We start from the raw sequence: 18230 nt of genomic DNA on the forward strand, positions 1-18230 counted from the left end.
ATTCTCACCACAGCCGGATTTTATTCGTCCAAGGGCTGTTATTTCGGCGATCTAACCCTTTTTGGATCGGTAAGTAGTAAGTAGTAAGTAGTAACACAATCTGTATGCTTATGCGTGACAAAATGAAAAATCTAATTTTTAAATTTTATTTCATAAAAGCATAGTTTTTAGTATTGTTAATAATATTGTATAGACGTTTATATTTTATGTATGTATATATAACTATATGTACGTATAAAATAACTGCGCAGCTCCAATTTCTTTTATTCGTTCATCTGTAGCAGTGAATTTATTGTTGCATCTTTACTACCATTATTCGCCTCAAATACAGATTTGACAACTTCCTTGTCAATATTTGGAAACATTTCGTGAATCTGTAAAAAAAATCATAGTTCAAGTATGATACATGCACATTTGTATGTCACCAGCAGAATTGCAAATAATGCATTAAAAAAAATAATAATTTAATTAACATGCAAATTAAATTTTTTTGCAATCCCGAAAATCTTAATAAAAAAGAATTTCCAAAGTTCTAATGATAAATAGTGTATAGCAAAATAGAAACAAATTAATTCCAAAAATACCGAATTAAAAAAAAAAGAGTTTAATCCCAATAATACCGGATCGAAAAATGTTAAATAAAAAAATGTAATTTAAAAAATAGGATTAAAAATTAAAAATGAAAATTAATTTAATCCTAAATAGCGGATTGAAAAAATTTGTATCACGATTTTATAATTAAAACCTCAAAACAAAAGAAATAGTTTTACAATTTACATTTTTCGCGTTTACGTACTTCGTGTTCAACCGTTTTGTTTATCTTTTGAAAAATGAAAATTAATTTAATCCTAAATAGCGGATTGAAAAAATTTGTATCACGATTTTATAATTAAAACCTCAAAACAAAAGAAATAGTTTTACAATTTACATTTTTCGCGTTTACGTACTTCGTGTTCAACCGTTTTGTTTATCTTTTGAAAAGAAATGCATTTTTTTTAATAAAAATAGCGACATAGTTTAGCACTCTTTATCTTATTTATATTGAATTAGTTTTAAGTATAGTGTTTCAGTTAGAAATATATAAATATTGTTTATCTATTTTCCTTCCGGCTATTAATTTCAAAAATAATCCGTTTATTTGCGACTACAATTTTTAAATTAAAAAATATTTTATCAATTTTTAATTTCGATTTTGTTTGAATTAGATTAAAAATTAAATTTCCAATTTCAGTTTTTAGTTAGTAATATGTAAATCTTTCCTTTTACTCCATTTTATTTCAGCTTTTAATTTTAAATTTTATTTTATTTATTTTAATATTTGTTACTTTAATTTCTAAAATTGGAACATTGAAAATTGATCAAAAATTGTTTTATTTAAAAATTGGCTTGCAAAACTAAAATCTTAGTAACATCTTGGAATTTAAAAACTTAATTTTTAATCCCAAAAACATAATTAAAACTTCAAAATCTAATTTTTAATACAAAATTTGTAACACTGATTACAACTCATACTAATTGCGTTAACAAAAGGTCACTATACTCACTTGTTTGAATTCTTCTTCGGATAATTGTCGCGGTGCCGGCTGAATTACCGTATTGGCGACGGGTGGTTGTTGAGGTGTTACAAATATTGGCATTGGTCTACCAGGCGGTACCATTAACATTTGCGCTGGTCCGCCCACAGTTTGGTACATATATGGCTGCATGGGTTGATTGGAAAAGCTCAAAACTATGTCGATAGCGCCCTCGAGGCCGTCACCTTGTTTACCACTAAGTGGATACCATTCTTCGTGCGTTTCACCGCGCATCACGCTTTGTGGTATTTTGATTTCGCACCATGCAATCAATTCGTCCATTTTAAAACTACATTCATCATATATTTCTATGAAAATCGAATTAACACCCGCTGGCAATTGACTTTGTATTACACGATTCCAATGTGGATGTTTACCACCATTTGGATCTGTTTGTGTTTCGTATACATAATGACCGACACGTATACGCACATAGGGATCCATGCGGGTAAGGCCATAATTACGTGCTAATTTCGCTTGTGCACAGGTGATGCTCAAACGTCCAACATAATTTGGTGCCTTGAACGAGAATTATTTATATATAAAAATTATTAACAAAGATAAAAGCGTTGATAATGCGTCTACTCACAACATATTGTGGATACACTTGTTGTTGGTATACAGCTGCCGCTGTTTGACTATCTGCAGCCACCTGCGCGTCAACGCCATTATTAATGCGTAGAAAATCATTGGGTAGTGGACCGACCATAGCCTGTTAAAATAAGGAAAAATGTTAAATAAATTTACATTTTAATTAGCACTATTTCTTTATCCTAACAGTGTTTTCAACCCTTTGTTAATAAATAAAGCAAACAAATGCTCTTTCCACTAACTAGCACTACCAAATGCGTAGTTTGCATAATAGTTTACTTATTTAATTGTGGAATTTCGATGTGCATAACAAAACTTTGACCATTTTGCATTTCTAAAACCACCAATTTATTATTTGTTTTTAAATATAAAATTTTCATAACAGTACTACAAAAATATACTTTTGTAAAAATGTAACATATTTTAACTTTCTATTGCATCTAAGGTCTTTAAAAATAACTTTTTCATATTTTCAACGCGTTTTCTTGCATTATTGCAATAATAATATCTTAGTAATCTTATAAAGGAATGTATGTAAGCTTTGTAGGTATATTTAGTCATGTATACGAATAGCATATTGAATTTTATCAGCAGAGCCGATTATTGGAAAAGCACACCTTCAACTTTAAAATTGACACAAACTTATTTTCTCGCGAAATAGATTAAAGTTCTAATAGGGCTTCCCATTAACTTCAATAGAGTATATTTCGTCTATAAATCCGCTATGCCCAACGTCAAAGTTTCGTATAACTGTCTAAATGTTGCAACACTTTAAACTCAAAGCTAGCAGATTTCTAGTTAGCAGATATATTAAGTCACAAGCCACGAAATCGGTAGCTCCAAAACGTAAATCCATTATTAGTTGAGTTACTTAAACTGTCTGCATGTCAGTGACAAAAGTAAAACATCCCCGCAAGTTGCGAACTTAATGAAGCCATATAACTGGGCTTAAATAAAACAGATGCAACTATTTTTCTAATTTTTGCCATAAATGAAATTAAGATAACATTTGGAATAATTAATCACATATTTATATCCATTACTGATAAAAATACAACAATAAACACATATGTAAATAGATAAAAATATACATATACCTACATTGTATATAAACTGTTATTTAGATTTGCAAACCTTGTAAACCCACCTTTCGCCAACGACTTGAACGAGATTCAATTTCAGCATTGGCCATTTTGTTCTTATTTTTTAAATAGCAAAATAATTTCAGCAACTATGTATGTTATCGTACGGTATTAATATTTTTAGTAATTGTCTAATGGAAATAGTTTTCGCTTTATCTCTGGTTTTCGCACTGATTGTGATTAATAATAACTCCTTTGTAAAAATATGAATCATAAGGCAGATATAGGGTGGGCTAAACAAGTACTGAAATTGAAGTTTGCAAACATTTTGTTGCACTCTGTACCACCCAACAGCTGTTGCCGGTAACAACAACAATGAGCCATAGATTTACATATGTTTTTAAAAAATTTTACCTCAAATCAACCATATTAGGTAAGATAGGCAAAACATGCCGTTCTCGGAAATTGTGAGTGGATTATCAACAAATCCATATTTTGGAGCAGGCTTTGGCCTATTCGGAATAGGTGCCGGCGCAGCTATTTTGCGGAAAGGCCTGCAAGGTGCAATAATTTTGTTTCGTCGACACATGATGATTACATTAGAAGTACCTTGCCGGGATAAATCTTATCAGTGGTTATTGCAATGGATTACTGTGAGAGGAGCAAGAGAGACACAACATCTCAGCGTCGAGACATCATTTGTGCAAAAAGAAACTGGTCAAATACGTACAAAATATGACTTTATACCCAGTATTGGAAAACATTTAATGCGCTATCAAGGTATTTGGATACAAGTTGAACGTACGCGGGAACAGCAAACATTGGATTTACACATGGGTGTACCATGGGAGAGTGTTACCCTAACAGCATTTGGTCGTAATAAACAATTGTATTTTGATATACTCGAAGAGGCACGTTTACTTGCTTTGGAAGCTACCGAAGGTAAAACACTTATGTACACCGCTATGGGTTCCGAATGGCGGCAATTTGGACATCCACGTCGCAGACGACCGTTATCCTCTGTGGTACTCGAGAACGGTGTTGCAGAGCGTATTGTCACTGACTGTAAAGAGTTCATCGGCAATTCTCAATGGTATATAGATCGCGGTATACCTTATCGACGTGGTTATTTGCTGTACGGACCACCAGGTTGTGGAAAATCTAGTTTTATTACTGCTCTAGCGGGTGAACTTGAATATGGTATCTGTTTGTTGAATTTATCAGAACGTGGACTAACAGATGATCGTCTAAATCATCTTTTGAATGTGGCGCCAGAACAATCAATTATATTGTTAGAGGATGTGGATGCTGCTTTTGCATCACGTGAAGATGTCAAACAACAAGCAGCTGCATACGAAGGACTCAATCGCATTACATTTAGTGGTTTACTCAATTGTCTGGATGGTGTTGCTTCGACCGAAGCGCGTATTGTATTTATGACCACAAATTACTTAGAACGTTTAGACCCAGCACTTATACGACCCGGTCGTGTTGACGTAAAGGAATATGTCGGTCATTGCGATGCATACCAACTGGAGGAAATGTTTTTACGTTTCTATGGCAAACAAGAAAAGCTGCCACGTAAGCTTGCGATGGAATTCGCAAAATGCGTATTAGCTGATGGCCGAAAGGCCAGTCCTGCACAGGTACAAGGCTATTTTATGCGTCACAAAACTGCCACGTCAAGTGAAGTGCTTGAGCATACCTCAGAAATATGGGAAGGTAGTTTATCTACAGCACTGCAAAAGGAACCAATCACATTGCAAGCCACGGCCGCGTAGTTAAATATTATAGAAAAAATAAAAAATAATTTTCTAGTTGAAATAAATTAACGAAAATCGAGTACATACGATAGAATTATAAATAATAAATAATCATATTAGTATTTACGCTTTAAACGTAATAGACTATAGATTTTTTTCTTTATTTTATCCTAGCGATAAAATTTGATTATTACTTAAAACTTATTTACAAAAAAAAAAAACTCTGAAGAGATATAGGCAAAATGTATAGATCGTTCTTCTCTACGAGTGCGTAATTTTTACATCACTATGATTTGAGATAAAATATCTGTCATGTTTCCGTGGGCATAACTTCTGCTTCAGAAACTTCCACATTAACAGGACTATCAGTGCATTCTTGTACTTTTGTACGTATGTCCGAGCGACACATCGGACAAAACTTTAGCTGTTCCGTACACGTGACGCAAAACCCTCTGTGAACATATTAGAAAAAAAAGGCATTTATAATAATCTGAATGGCATAAATATATATGTACTCGTATATAAATTAATAAAGTTTACCTATGCGCGCAAGGCTCCAACCTCATAATAGCCTTTTTGTCAAAGCATAGTGTACAGGAGTCATCACGTACACTCACTTTTCTTAACATATCCAGATAAATATGCCGCGGCAAAATTATCTGTAGGATAAGGAAATTAATAGAATAGAATAAATAGATAAATTAAGAGAGAATAAATTAAGATATTTTCCAAAATAACACATTTGCATATACATTTACCTTGTCACTTGAACTCAGCTTTCCACTTTCATTGAAACTGTGAAATGCTCTTTGTGGTGGATATCGAAATGGTTCCAGTCCAAAATTAAATCTACATTGTTGAAAGGACATAAAACTTGCTGCTGCAAAAAATCCTTCCCTAAAATATTATTTTTTTTTAATATTCGCATATATAAAATAGTTATGTAATACACTTACTTAACGTTATTGAATATGTGTCTATAAGGATCAGTCGATTCTCCATCGAGAGTAAAAATAACTTCCTGTTTGTCTAAATCAAGTAAACAACCAAGAATCGAGCCACTTTTCCATGTTGGCAAACTGTGTGGAATTGACTTGGCATTATGCCATATAATACGCCTACAACCATCAAATCCAATAGAGTATTTGTCATCACCTATACCGTAACCATCGTCACTTAGAAAACTCGATTCTTTTGTAGCCCAACCGATTTGCATGACACCCGGTGTTATTAGGAGCACTTCATAATACCAACAACCTTTGGTTATCTAATGAATACAATTACAATTCGAATTATATTGATTGTCACTTGAACATTTTATTAACTGCTTTTACCTGGAATGTGCAGCGGACACTTTCAAATGTGTAAGCATCACAGCGCGCTTCTAAACCATCTGGTGAGATTTTCAAATATTCACTAACATCCTTCGTATTAAGCATGGCGTTAATATTGGAGACATTAGTTGTCTCATATGAATATTGTCGCCCACTTACTGGAACTGAAAATTTTATATTTTAACGTTAGTTATGGATATGTACCTTGATAAAAAAAAAAAATTTAACACTCACAGTAGTTGTCTAAACACCAACAAGCGCAAAATCCTATTTGACGCAATAAGAAATTGGTTGATGATACATGCTCCTCCAGCGCTAAAAACGGACTTTGTTTCATTTCTTGCAAAGTTTTCTGTTTTGGGAAACATGTTCAAGAACAAAAAAATTCTTCATTAATACTCTTTTTGAGGAATGCATTACTTAGCTTACCTGTATTGTCACTTTATTCTCACTCGTTTGGGCAAATTTTTCGAGTGCGATTAATGAAAGAAGTTTTACATTCGGATCGATGTCTTCATTTAAATTACTAATCAGGTACTTTAACATGGAATCGTTAAGTAATGCAATACTGCTAGGTCCTGCCAATTTTTCTGCTAAGCAGCCAAGTATAACACATAAATTTCGTTCTTTGCGTAGGTTATTTTTTAAACCATATTTAGGCGCAACCATTTCGCCAACCTTCAGTACGGATTCTTTTGTAGGCAGTGGACTGTCATCGAGTAATAGGGCTATAACACTAGGGCCCATGGGATGTTCTACCGGCACTACACGCATTAATGAACGCACCAGTTCAGTCCAACCAGCTGGCTTTTCCGTAATAATGTGTAGCATTAATATAGAGCTAGGTGGCTCCGGTTCACTTCAATAAAAATTATTATTTAATATAGTTTATTTTATGCATTTGCTGAAAAAGTAAAACACATACTTATCAATCATTGTACTAATCACATCTAATGTCTCGCGTACTAATTTATCAATGGTATCAGAAAGTGTTTTTAATGTGGCATTTGTCTGCAGTACTTCCGTATTACGGTATAAGTTTCTGAGTGAACCTCTTGCATGCCGTGGTGTACGCCCAACGCCCGTATCATTATTGTCCTCTTCACTTTCGTTTTTATCTTTACACAGACAAGAGCCCATTATATAGAGTGCACGTCTTTACATTCCCATCCATCGAAACATTGAAATATAAAACGAGTTCAAAGAATGCGACCAAAAAGTTTATTTTTCAATTAATCAAGAAACAAATGCAAAAAATTCACAGATGCAAGAAAAACAAAGATTGTTTCGACCATCATATTATTCGATAATAAACTATCGAATTCCATATTTCCAGTTCACTGGAAGCTATTCAAATATCGTTATTCCCTCAGTTCATCGGTTTGCATTTTCATTTTTAGTTTTGAACATGTATTATTTTTACATTTAATTTTATTTATTGTTATTTAAGACCTATGTACATAAATGTACATCTTAGTAAAATATTTATTACCCAAAAAGTATAAAATAATTAGTTTACTCCAAAAAATTTACTAATATTAAATATTTAAAGAATTGCAAGCATTAAGAATACATTTTTTTAAAGATCTAATTAAAAGCTAACAATAATATAAAAAATAATAATATACAAAATCGTAATATTTGACCAGCGCGCTTATACTGACTTCCAAATGTACTATTTAACTGCTAAATCTCATTTATTTAGTAAAAAAGTTATTAAAGAAATAATTGTAATTTATATCACAAAAAAAGTATTATTTCAAATTTTTTAAGTACGTTGGATTTAATATAAAATGGACGACGGGTTATTTCAGTAGAAATTATAAATAGTTTGCTATATTACTAAAACAAATGGCAACGCCATTTGCGCACTTTTTCAACACTACCTCTTGATATCACATATGTCTTCCAATATTCATTTTTGGAATGCAAAGAAATTTTTGGGTGCTCACTTTACATTGAAAAGCACTGTAAAAAAGGCTATCGTATTTGTAATTTGTAGTTATACAAAAATGTACTGGTGAAAAAATAAAGAAAATAAGCCCCACAAGAGCTTAAACTAATATATTTTGTGAAAATTAATATCAGATGATTAAAAGTTCTAAGCATTTGCAAACACTTTCCCCAGCAATAGGAACAGTACAAAGCAGTTGGGAATAGTTTGCGTTTGTTGCGGCCATATTTGTGAGCTCCGAATTTAGCTTGAGAGTTCGCTTCAAGGGGAGTGGATCTAGTAGAATCCTTCATTGTACAATCTGCGCATGCCAAGCGGTCTAATTTTGTCAGATCGAAGGACTTTACGGTGTAAAGGAGTTGAAAGGCTCTACTTGCAGAAAAGTGGAAGTGGCATTTTTTTTTATAATAAGGCACCCAGAGAAAGCACAACCGCTTTTCATTTGTTGGAAGCATAATCGATCCTGTAAGTTGACAATTGTCAGATAAGTAGTAGCAAAGTGGGAAAATATTAATAGCATTAGTTTATGTAAAGAATTTTAGATACATAACACATTGTATATTTAGCCATGTATAAGGTCGTTTCAGGTCAAGAGGAAAGGAATTTTTAAGCACCGTGTCCAGTACAAAAATATATGGGAGTGTAATTTATTAAGCCTATTATTAAAAATGATTTATTTAAAAAAATTTCGCTACGCAGTCGGCTTAAAACAAAAGCGTTCCCACTATAGAATTACGTTGTTACAACTACAACTACATGTGTGTATCTTTGATCAACATAAGATATGCCTATTTGTGATTAAAACTATTATTTTCATAGTTAACAGCTGCAAAATACTAAATTAGACATAAGATATTGTTTAGGTTCATTTTTAAACGTTCTTATGTATATTTCAAGATGAACTAATGAACATACATTAATGACAAATAACATATTAAGTTATTTGTATAACTATATAAATTTTTTGAATGCACATGTTTTTGTGATTTGTGTTAAAGGCTTACTTTTAATAGCATAAACAAATAATTAAACACTCTAAATTGAAAGAATTTTCATCATAATGGCTCTACATCTAATTTATGAGGATTTCCAACTCAAATTCAATGTTGGAAAATATTTTGAAAACTCATCCTATTAGTTGTAAAATTGTTTGATTAGTAAATAGCAAACACCGTTAAGGTCACCCATATGCACATATATTCCGATTTCTCGATAGTTTGCTCAAAGTGGAACACATCCAGCGGACTACTGCGAAGTTCATGTTCCAATAAAACAGATACTTATATACAGCAAAAATAATATATCTAGATCTGCTTTAGAAAATAAACAAGTTTTTTTTTTGTTTCTTGTTACATGCTATGCTGTGGGAGAGCACTCTCTATAAGAGAGGCTGAAATAACTGCGCTCTATTGTTATATAAGAGAGTGACGTGCATTCGTTGGACAATACATGGCGTGAAATGTGAAGTAGACATATATTTTACACACTAGTGTAACCAAACTTTTTTTCCTGGAATTATTTAAAAACAATCAATGACAAAAAGAGGTTAAACATTTTATTGAGGTTAAAATAATATAGTATCAATATTACATGTAGTTATCTTTGACGATTGAAGATTATAAAAGTTGCCCTGGACTGGGCTTATAGCTATGAAAGGCGAATTGTAAAGAAAATATGATGTACTTTTTCAAAGAGTTATCAAAAATGTATGCCAAAGTATATTACACAGCATGCGGCCTCATGTGAGTAGCAGAGGATTCACTATAGTTCAGTGATAGCCGAGGGGTTAACGCCTTAAAATTATTAAAATCTTATTGCTCTAATTTGCATGAACATCAAAAAAACATGTTGGTTTCAATATATAAACGCATACACATATGCACATTGCGTATTTCCGCTAGAACTATAATAGCATACCCTTAGGCGTATAAGTTTTTTTAAGTATTGTACGTACATATGTATGTATATGTGAACATTATTTTATTTACGTAACTACTACGCTTTTGGCGGGCATAACAGCTTAGAGTTTATTCTCAATTAATTTAAGAATGATGTTTCTAAATTAAAAAATTATTGCATTTTTTTCCAAATAATTAAACTATTAAACTAATAATAATTATAAATATTTTTTTTACAGAAAGACATGGATGAACAGGAGGAAGTTCAACAAAATATGATATCGAATTTACCGTTATTGTTCGCCAATGGCTATCCAACATCATTGGAAAAAATAACAGAGTCACAACTTGAAAAATTCATACCATTTATGGTACGTTGTTCGCTTGGTCACATAAACTTTCAAGAAAAAACAGACTGCAGCGAACCGGAGTGGTGGCCTGAAGATTTTCCATTCACCATACCATTTACGAAGCCGAAAAAATTCACTGGCGTAATAATAATAATATAATAACATTTTTTTTTTTGTTTTTAAATATTTGTGTCTTATATTTGTTGTATAGAATTGGGCGCAAAAAATGAAGGAAATAATTATAATATGCTATCAATTTCATAGAAGCGTTTTTCTGCTTCGTTTCTGCAACGATTTGGCTGCGTATGAGCATGCGAGTCTACGCTTCATAAACAATTACAATTCGACAACTTCGCTCTTTGAACGACGTAGCAATAAATTGTTGGTGACGTTTAGAAATGAAAACATGGTAAATAAAAGGAGTATATAAGCGTATAAATAAGGTTTTCTATATTTATTTTGAATATTTTTAGTCTTACGATCAACCTCAACGCAGTCGAAAATGTTTAATGCGACAGAAGTCAAAAAGTGGCAATCAAGACAGAGCGGATGCCGAACAAATAATGGTCGAACCAGCACCATTCGATATTTATCTATGCGACAATTGCGATGCTGAATTGTATTCGAAAGAAGCTATTTCGGTAAATATGTATATTCTATTATATATACCACATATCGTCACCTAAAATGCAAAACAACTTGTGAACGAAAATTTTTAAATTGAGTTTTTTTATTGACTACGATTCACTACATCATATTACAAGCCCATATGTACAAAATTTTGCATTAGATATAACATATTTATAACTAAAATTCAAATTTTGTTTTAATATTAGTGGTTTCTATTTAATATCGTTTTTCCTTCTCCTGTAAAGCTATGAAAAGTAATGTTACATTATTTTACAAAATACATGTACTCAATAATATGGAGGAATACTGACTGACAAAAAATAAAATTTTCTCGTATTTTAATACAAATCTTTATCATCGCCTTAAAAATAGGCTCCGTTTGAGGAAATACAAGCATGTCAACATTTAATACAATTTTCCATACACTGGACAGCGATGGCCTTCACTGACCGTTCGCTATATTGTTGGACGTTTTCACGTCATATTTATAAACCCACTGTTCATATATGTAAGAGTCAGCTAGGTTGTCAATTGCGATCTCTACTCGACTTCGTTTTTGCAAAAGATTCCGGTCTTTTGGTACGAATGTAGTACTTACACGCTTCATACACAAAACATTTGCCAAAATTTGTTGAGTCGATCGATAAGAGATGTTGGTGATCCTCTGCTCTCTCTCTCTCTGAAGCCAAAATGACGATTTTCAAGCACTATTTCTTTAACTTTTTCGATGTCATCGTCATTAATAGGCAAGTTTTCGATAACTTCACGATCTAAATTAAATGCGCTGTGCCACTCAAATACTTGTGTTCGTGATAAAGTAGACTTCCCAAAACACAATTTAGCCTTAATTCCACTGAAAACGAAAAATTTCAAGCAAACTCATTAAATTTTTTTTTCATGGTAAAATCACCAGACAAACTTTTCGCGTCGTAACAAACACATTAATTGACATTTGCAAATCAAACTAACACGACTATAAAAAATTTGCACCAATCTAGGGAAACAAATTTATCGATTCGTTTTGCCAGCGCAATTTAAATGGACCAGTCCGAGTCATTTTTGATCAGATGATAAATCCGATTCCATTCTGGTTACGTCGGCCTCACTGATATTATAGTCCACCTTTCAAAAGCAACTAGCTGGCTTCTATTTCGGAGCCTTTAGAAAATGTAAAAAGCTTTTAAAAAAATGTCTACTTTTACAACAACAACATTAAAAAGTTTTCAACAAACTAATCAAATAATTTTCAAATACATTTGTACATGTGTAATTCTTTTGTAAAAATCCTAGCGACTAAGTCTGTTCAAGTTATATGGACTTTGGTGGAAGTTCTCCAATTTTTTTTTCCTCAACTTTTTTTTAAAAATTGCATATTGCTCATAATATGAAATTACAAATATCTTACTATTTTAACTATTAAGCTACTTTTAATACTTTCACACAATAGGAACATGAAAAGACTTGTAATGTGGAGGACGACGATGACGATGTCATTTTATGTGATACACCTGAACCTAGCGAAAACAATGTGCAGTCGACAGATTCGAAACGAAATACTGAGGACAATGAGCTGCGTAATGGATTCCTACTTAATTTTAACCTGCAATGTCGTGACGATAGTAAAAATGGTAAAGTTCCAAGCAAGAGTGAACCGTCAAATGCGTCGAAGGAAACTAAAGACGAGAAAAGCGGATTCATGATTATTGATAAAAATAAACGTATGCCACGACGAAATCGTGCTGTACATTCGTTAGCACGCTGTGCCACAATACCGTTGTCATCGCCTGCTGGACAACTGCTATTGCGTACTACAAAAACTGCCATGACACCAGAATATTTAACTGAACGACTTGATCGCTTAGAGCGTTTCTGTTTTGCGCCCTTACTCTCAAAGTCCCAAACGAAACCGAAATATTTTGAGAAAAAGCACACATTCACCAATACACATTGTACATTTAAAAAGCCACAAGACTACAGTTCGCATGTCTACGTTTTTCCGCGTCGGCAATTCTCACAACGAAGACGTACGGAAAGTTTTCTATTCTTAAATTCTTCACTAATAAGACGCTGCCGTCCAATTTCTGTGCGGCTAAAGAAAATCACCGATAACGAAGTGAAAACCCGACGCTCATTACCAAATACAAAATTAAATATAAAACTAACACGTGATGCTACACGACGTTCCAATTGGAAAATCTCATCACCATCTACCGAAATTATTGTGGACACAATTGATTTATGCTCATCGGATGAAGATGAATGTCGTATTAGAAGTAGCGGCGATTGTAGCATAAGTAGTGATAAGAAAACACATGTTCTACAAAGATGTAGCGATCCTGGCACTAGCATTGAAATAACACGCAAAACGCTAGCAACATTCACCAACAATAATATCGCCACCAAAACCTCAGCGAAAAGTGCACTAACAATTACTAGTGGCAATGGTAAAAAGTTAAGTCTCAAAGAAATTTCATTATTTCCCATACGCAAATCGACACGTAACAATGGGCCAACTAAAGGGCCAGATAAGCCGCCAATACGTGCTACAACAATCGCCAGCACACGCGTATCTTTGACACACACAACAAATCTAGCTGTGAATAGTTCCTCAACAGCCGCCACAATCACAGCGCCAACTGCACCGGCCAGCAGTGATGAGAGTAAAAAATCTTCCACTATCGATATAAATGCACTATTAAATCCAACACCTACTGCAATATACGCCACCGCAATGGATAATGGTATTACATTACCAAAACCATTGCAACCGTCAGTTTATATATTTTCCAATTATACCGCTAACGCATTGACCTCAACAGTGCCAACAAATAATGATATATCAACAACAACGAACGCTGGTAATACATTTAGAAATCAAAATCAAGAAAATCGTGCACAAAACGGTACCACCACAGCTGCGGGCCTTGTTGTCAAACATCAAATAGCCAATAATAATAGTGCAACACCAACATTAACACCCGACTGGTATCCGGAATTGAATGCGTTAGCCACAAGCACCAATACAAATTTAAGCAATACAAAACAAACACACCTGGCGGAACGCGAACGTGCGCGTAGCCTGTCTTTAGTATCGCCAAGTCGTGTTATATCAATTGATCTGACCTCTTAATTTTGTATGCTAATAAGTAACTTTTTATTGCTATTACAATAATTAATATGATTACTATACATTTATACAAAGCTAGTTTAAATTTATCTAACTCTCACATTAAAATTATTATCGGAAGAGTGTTTCAAGACCTAATCACACACACACACATATATATACACACTTCGGTAGTATGTACGTACATAGGGCTATATTGCTAAAAATGTACCATGTACTAACTATGCATATGCCTGTGCATTAGGGTGTTCGTTGTTTCCAAGTTGATTTTTTTTTGGAAAAGCCGTGTGCTGTTTCTAAGATCGTGAAGATCCAACGTATACAAGCTCTTTATTTTAAATTTAAAACGTGCCTAAATCATAATTCTTTTCCCATGTACACATATAACATGTAATTTTTTGCATTAAACAAGTAAACAGCCTTGAAAAAAATTATTTTTTAAAAAAGGTCTTAATGATTTTTTCCATAAAACCAGTCCCATAAAAGTTATACGAAGTTAAAATTATACATCAAATGCACTGAGGATCAGTAATGCAGTAACTGAGTATTTATACAGTACACCATGTCGTATGAACAACACAGAACTTATAAAACACTTGTGTGAATGCTCAGTAGATTTGATGCATAACTTTAACTGCGTACAACTTTTAAGAGAAAAGCTTTTAAATGGAAAAAATCATCAAACCCTTTTTTGTAGAGAGATAGATTTTGTATTCGAATATCCTCTTTTCAAAGTTATAGGTATGTTTGTTTTGGAGCTAAAAAATGTATTGCCAAAATTCAAAAATTCGCATGTTAAATATATGGAATAGCTAAAATAATTTAGAAACGATTTGAATTGAAAATATAGAAAAGAGCTTGTTTAAGCTTCCTTTTTTTAATTTTTTTAGGACAAAAACCGAAATATCAGGGGCGTTTGCAAAAAAAAATCAACTTCGGAACTAAATAAATATTTATTTTGGTTATAAAAAATTTATTGCCAAAGATCAAAAATCCGCAAGTAAAGTATATGGAAAAAGTAAAATGATTTAGGCACGGTTTAAATTGAAAATAAAGAGCTTTTTCGTGTCGAATCCTTGTTTTTTTTTTAGGACTAAAACCGACATTTCAGAGGCGTTTGCACAAAAAAAAATCAACTCAAACACTGAGGAAATAACGAACACCTTATTGTGCTATGTAAAACGAAAACGAACTTAGTTTAGTTACAAACACAAAAAACAACACCATTGTACTTTTGTTTAAAACTCATTTATTTATTTTTAGTTTATTATTTATTAATTAATAGCGTTAAAGCGTAGGAAAAATATTTAAATAACTTAAAAGACTCGACAGGCTCGGAGATGTGTAGAAACGATTTTCTGGTTGTAAAAAATTAGTTAATTTTTTTTAAATGAACACACTTGTAATGGTTGACTGTAAGAATGCGTCAGCTTTTATGTTGTTTTTAGTGCTTTCTGGTTAGTTAACAAATGTACAAAAAGTTTGCATTGATCTCGATTGATTGAAATTATTTATTTTTATGAAATCATTGTTATGTTGGAGGTTTTCAAACTATTAACTTATTAATACATTTTTGAAAGAAATATAACACATATATTTTATATATTTTCGATTTATTACATTTAAAAAATACTATTTTGGTAAACAGTGCTAAAATTGCATAAAACCCGGAACTAACTAAGCTTCTATAGTTTGTAGTGGCATTATCCCCCCAATCAGTCAGTTGCGTGTACATTGCATACATTTATAACAAATAACATTTTTCAATTGATGCACACGGCAGTCAAGATTCATTTGTGGAAAATTTGAAAATACGAAAAACAACATAAAATCTTAACGTTAATTTTTTTCTGGCACACTGTAACATTAGTTTCGCTCTCCATTATAATAATTAAAATGATTACTTTTATAGCTATTAAAAAAATATTTTATACTATTCTGGAATTGTTGACAGGTTGAATGTACCTAATGTAAATATGTACATATGTGTATATAATAATAGTTTTTCTAAAGCAAAAAATAAACTCATATGATAGCAATATAAAAATAAATTTATCGCCAAATAATCGTATCTACTTGTACAGCCATGAAAATTAGTATAAAGCTCAAATTCTATATGAAATAAATTACATTCAAGTATAATCTTCAGATGACATTAAAATTTACGTTGTACTCGGAAATAGTCACACGCACATTTGCATCGGCATATAATAAAGAAATTACGATTTATTTTTAATTTCCTGTTTTTTAATTTTCTTTTTTTTCTAATTATTTCTTTTCCAAAATTTTATTTAAAACCATTTTTTTTATTGTATTTCGAATTTTTTTTTCTGTTTCATATTTTTAATATTGTTAAAATTTTTTTTTACTTATTTTCAAATTTTTTTATTTTCAAATATTTATATTTTCAATTTTTTTTATTTTTTTATATACTTGCAAAATTTTTGTTTTATTTTACATATTTTATTTTCTTTCTAAATTATTTATCTTACTAATTTTAGAAGTCACACAAGAAGTAAGTTAGTCTATACACCTTAATAGTGTATAACATTTGTTCGTCATCGAAAAATGTTATTGACTAAGCAATATTTAAAAAAAAAAATTTTTTTGGAATAAAAAATTTCGTATTCATAAAATATATTACAACCAATATTGCTTGATTAATTAATGCATTTGTTTGTACAATTTTATAAAAGGGTTACTATGTTGTTGATTAAGTCTTTTAAGTATTTTTTATCAACAATAATAATTTAAAAAATATTAACATTACAAAAAATTTTAAAATTGATTATTATAATATATATATATTTTTTGTTTCTTAAAAGCTTATAAACGCTTACTCTATGTGAAAAGGGTACGCTCGCACATTGAGCGCATGCACATGTTCTTATGCGCATTTTTTTTTATAGAAAACGTGCGTAAAGTGGTGAATAGTTTATTTAATAACTTATTTAAGCTTATGCAATTAAATTATAAATTAGTTAAAGAAAAAAATATACTTTTGGCGATGGTTATGTATGCATGCGCGACTACATATGTAAAACCGCTACTGCTCTTTTATTTACCTTAGAAAATATGTATTCTTTATTTTATAGCATCAGTACCTTGTTACACGCGCGTGTATAGTAGTTACTTATTATCATACATTTAAGTTGGGAGCTATTTAATTACATTTTAAATGATAATATGTTGATAGATTATATAACACTTATGCATACATATTATTTTTGAACCAAGGTGGCATTATTTATAAATTATTTTACCATAAATTGTTTGAACCGTTGGACTTAATATCTTCTGAGCACTGTCTACTTTGGGTTGTTATTTTCTCCATAAAGGGTGTGTGAATAGGCATTTAAGCTTAATTTTAAATTATTACTATAGACTTAGTTTAATATATCATTTTTATTTATTTATTACTAATTGTTTCAGTAATAAAAATTAAAATATAGTAAAAAAATCGGTTATAAATCCTCAAATTCATTTCAAAGCAACATTGTAAATGTACTTTTTCTTTTTAAAATTTTCCTTTCTACTAAAAATGCTATGTACCCAAATGTGTAGGTATAAATTATATATATAAGTAAAATTTATGTATGTAACTCACTACAACATAACTTTTAAGAAATATACTTTATTTCGAAATAATTTATAATGTAGTAAACTAATTTACATTATTCAAATGATATAAATATAATTATCAAAAAAACCTCATGCAGTGAAATTTAAATTGATTTGAGTTTTCAAATTTTGAATTTGAATCGTTAATTTGTGAAATACTAAATAAATACGTTTTTATAGCTATGACTAAGAAATATTTAGTGGTAAAATGCCTGTATACAGTGGAAACTAAATAAAGTGCGTACTGATTCTTTAAACTAATTAATACTCACTATTTTATATGCATGCATTTTAAGTTGATGATTC

The 18230-nt window shown here is 31.4% G+C and overlaps 4 protein-coding genes across 5 annotated transcripts; 2 read left to right on the plus strand and 2 right to left on the minus strand.

The window, feature by feature from the left end:
* Positions 1–103: 103 nt before the first annotated feature.
* Positions 104–3510, minus strand: LOC106627160 (toll-interacting protein). Of its 2 annotated transcripts, none has more exons than XM_014247179.3 (4): positions 3313–3510; positions 2164–2286; positions 1545–2093; positions 104–374 (listed from the first exon to the last, which is right to left on the minus strand). In XM_014247179.3, the coding sequence occupies exons 1-4, from the start codon at positions 3355–3357 to the stop codon at positions 264–266; spliced, it is 828 nt and encodes a 275-aa protein (XP_014102654.2). In that variant the 5' UTR covers positions 3358–3510; the 3' UTR covers positions 104–263. The 2 variants fall into 2 exon arrangements, with proteins under 2 accessions (XP_014102654.2, XP_069963175.1); XM_070107074.1 differs by lacking the exon at positions 3313–3510 and adding an exon at positions 2783–2956.
* A 186-nt stretch (positions 3511–3696) lies between these two features.
* Bcs1 (Bcs1 chaperone) lies at positions 3697–5150 on the plus strand. The gene has a single exon (XM_014247178.3). The coding sequence runs from the start codon at positions 3697–3699 to the stop codon at positions 5026–5028; it is 1332 nt and encodes a 443-aa protein (XP_014102653.1). The 3' UTR covers positions 5029–5150.
* Positions 5127–7647, minus strand: LOC106627158 (RING finger and SPRY domain-containing protein 1). Its single transcript, XM_014247177.3, has 8 exons — positions 7270–7647; positions 6774–7203; positions 6579–6696; positions 6345–6508; positions 5967–6277; positions 5769–5907; positions 5551–5669; positions 5127–5462 (listed from the first exon to the last, which is right to left on the minus strand). Exons 1-8 carry the CDS (start codon positions 7482–7484, stop codon positions 5321–5323), a joined length of 1638 nt encoding a protein of 545 aa, XP_014102652.1. The 5' UTR covers positions 7485–7647; the 3' UTR covers positions 5127–5320.
* Positions 7648–8260: 613 nt separating this feature from the next.
* On the plus strand, positions 8261–18185 carry ova (ovaries absent). The gene is made up of 5 exons (XM_014247236.3): positions 8261–8763; positions 10436–10687; positions 10758–10955; positions 11020–11187; positions 12624–18185. The coding sequence occupies exons 2-5, from the start codon at positions 10442–10444 to the stop codon at positions 14304–14306; spliced, it is 2295 nt and encodes a 764-aa protein (XP_014102711.2). The 5' UTR covers positions 8261–8763; positions 10436–10441; the 3' UTR covers positions 14307–18185.
* The last annotated feature ends 45 nt before the right edge of the window (positions 18186–18230 follow it).

Source organism: Bactrocera oleae, chromosome 3 (assembly GCF_042242935.1).
Source record: "Bactrocera oleae isolate idBacOlea1 chromosome 3, idBacOlea1, whole genome shotgun sequence".
NCBI classification, from domain to species: domain Eukaryota; kingdom Metazoa; phylum Arthropoda; class Insecta; order Diptera; family Tephritidae; genus Bactrocera; species Bactrocera oleae.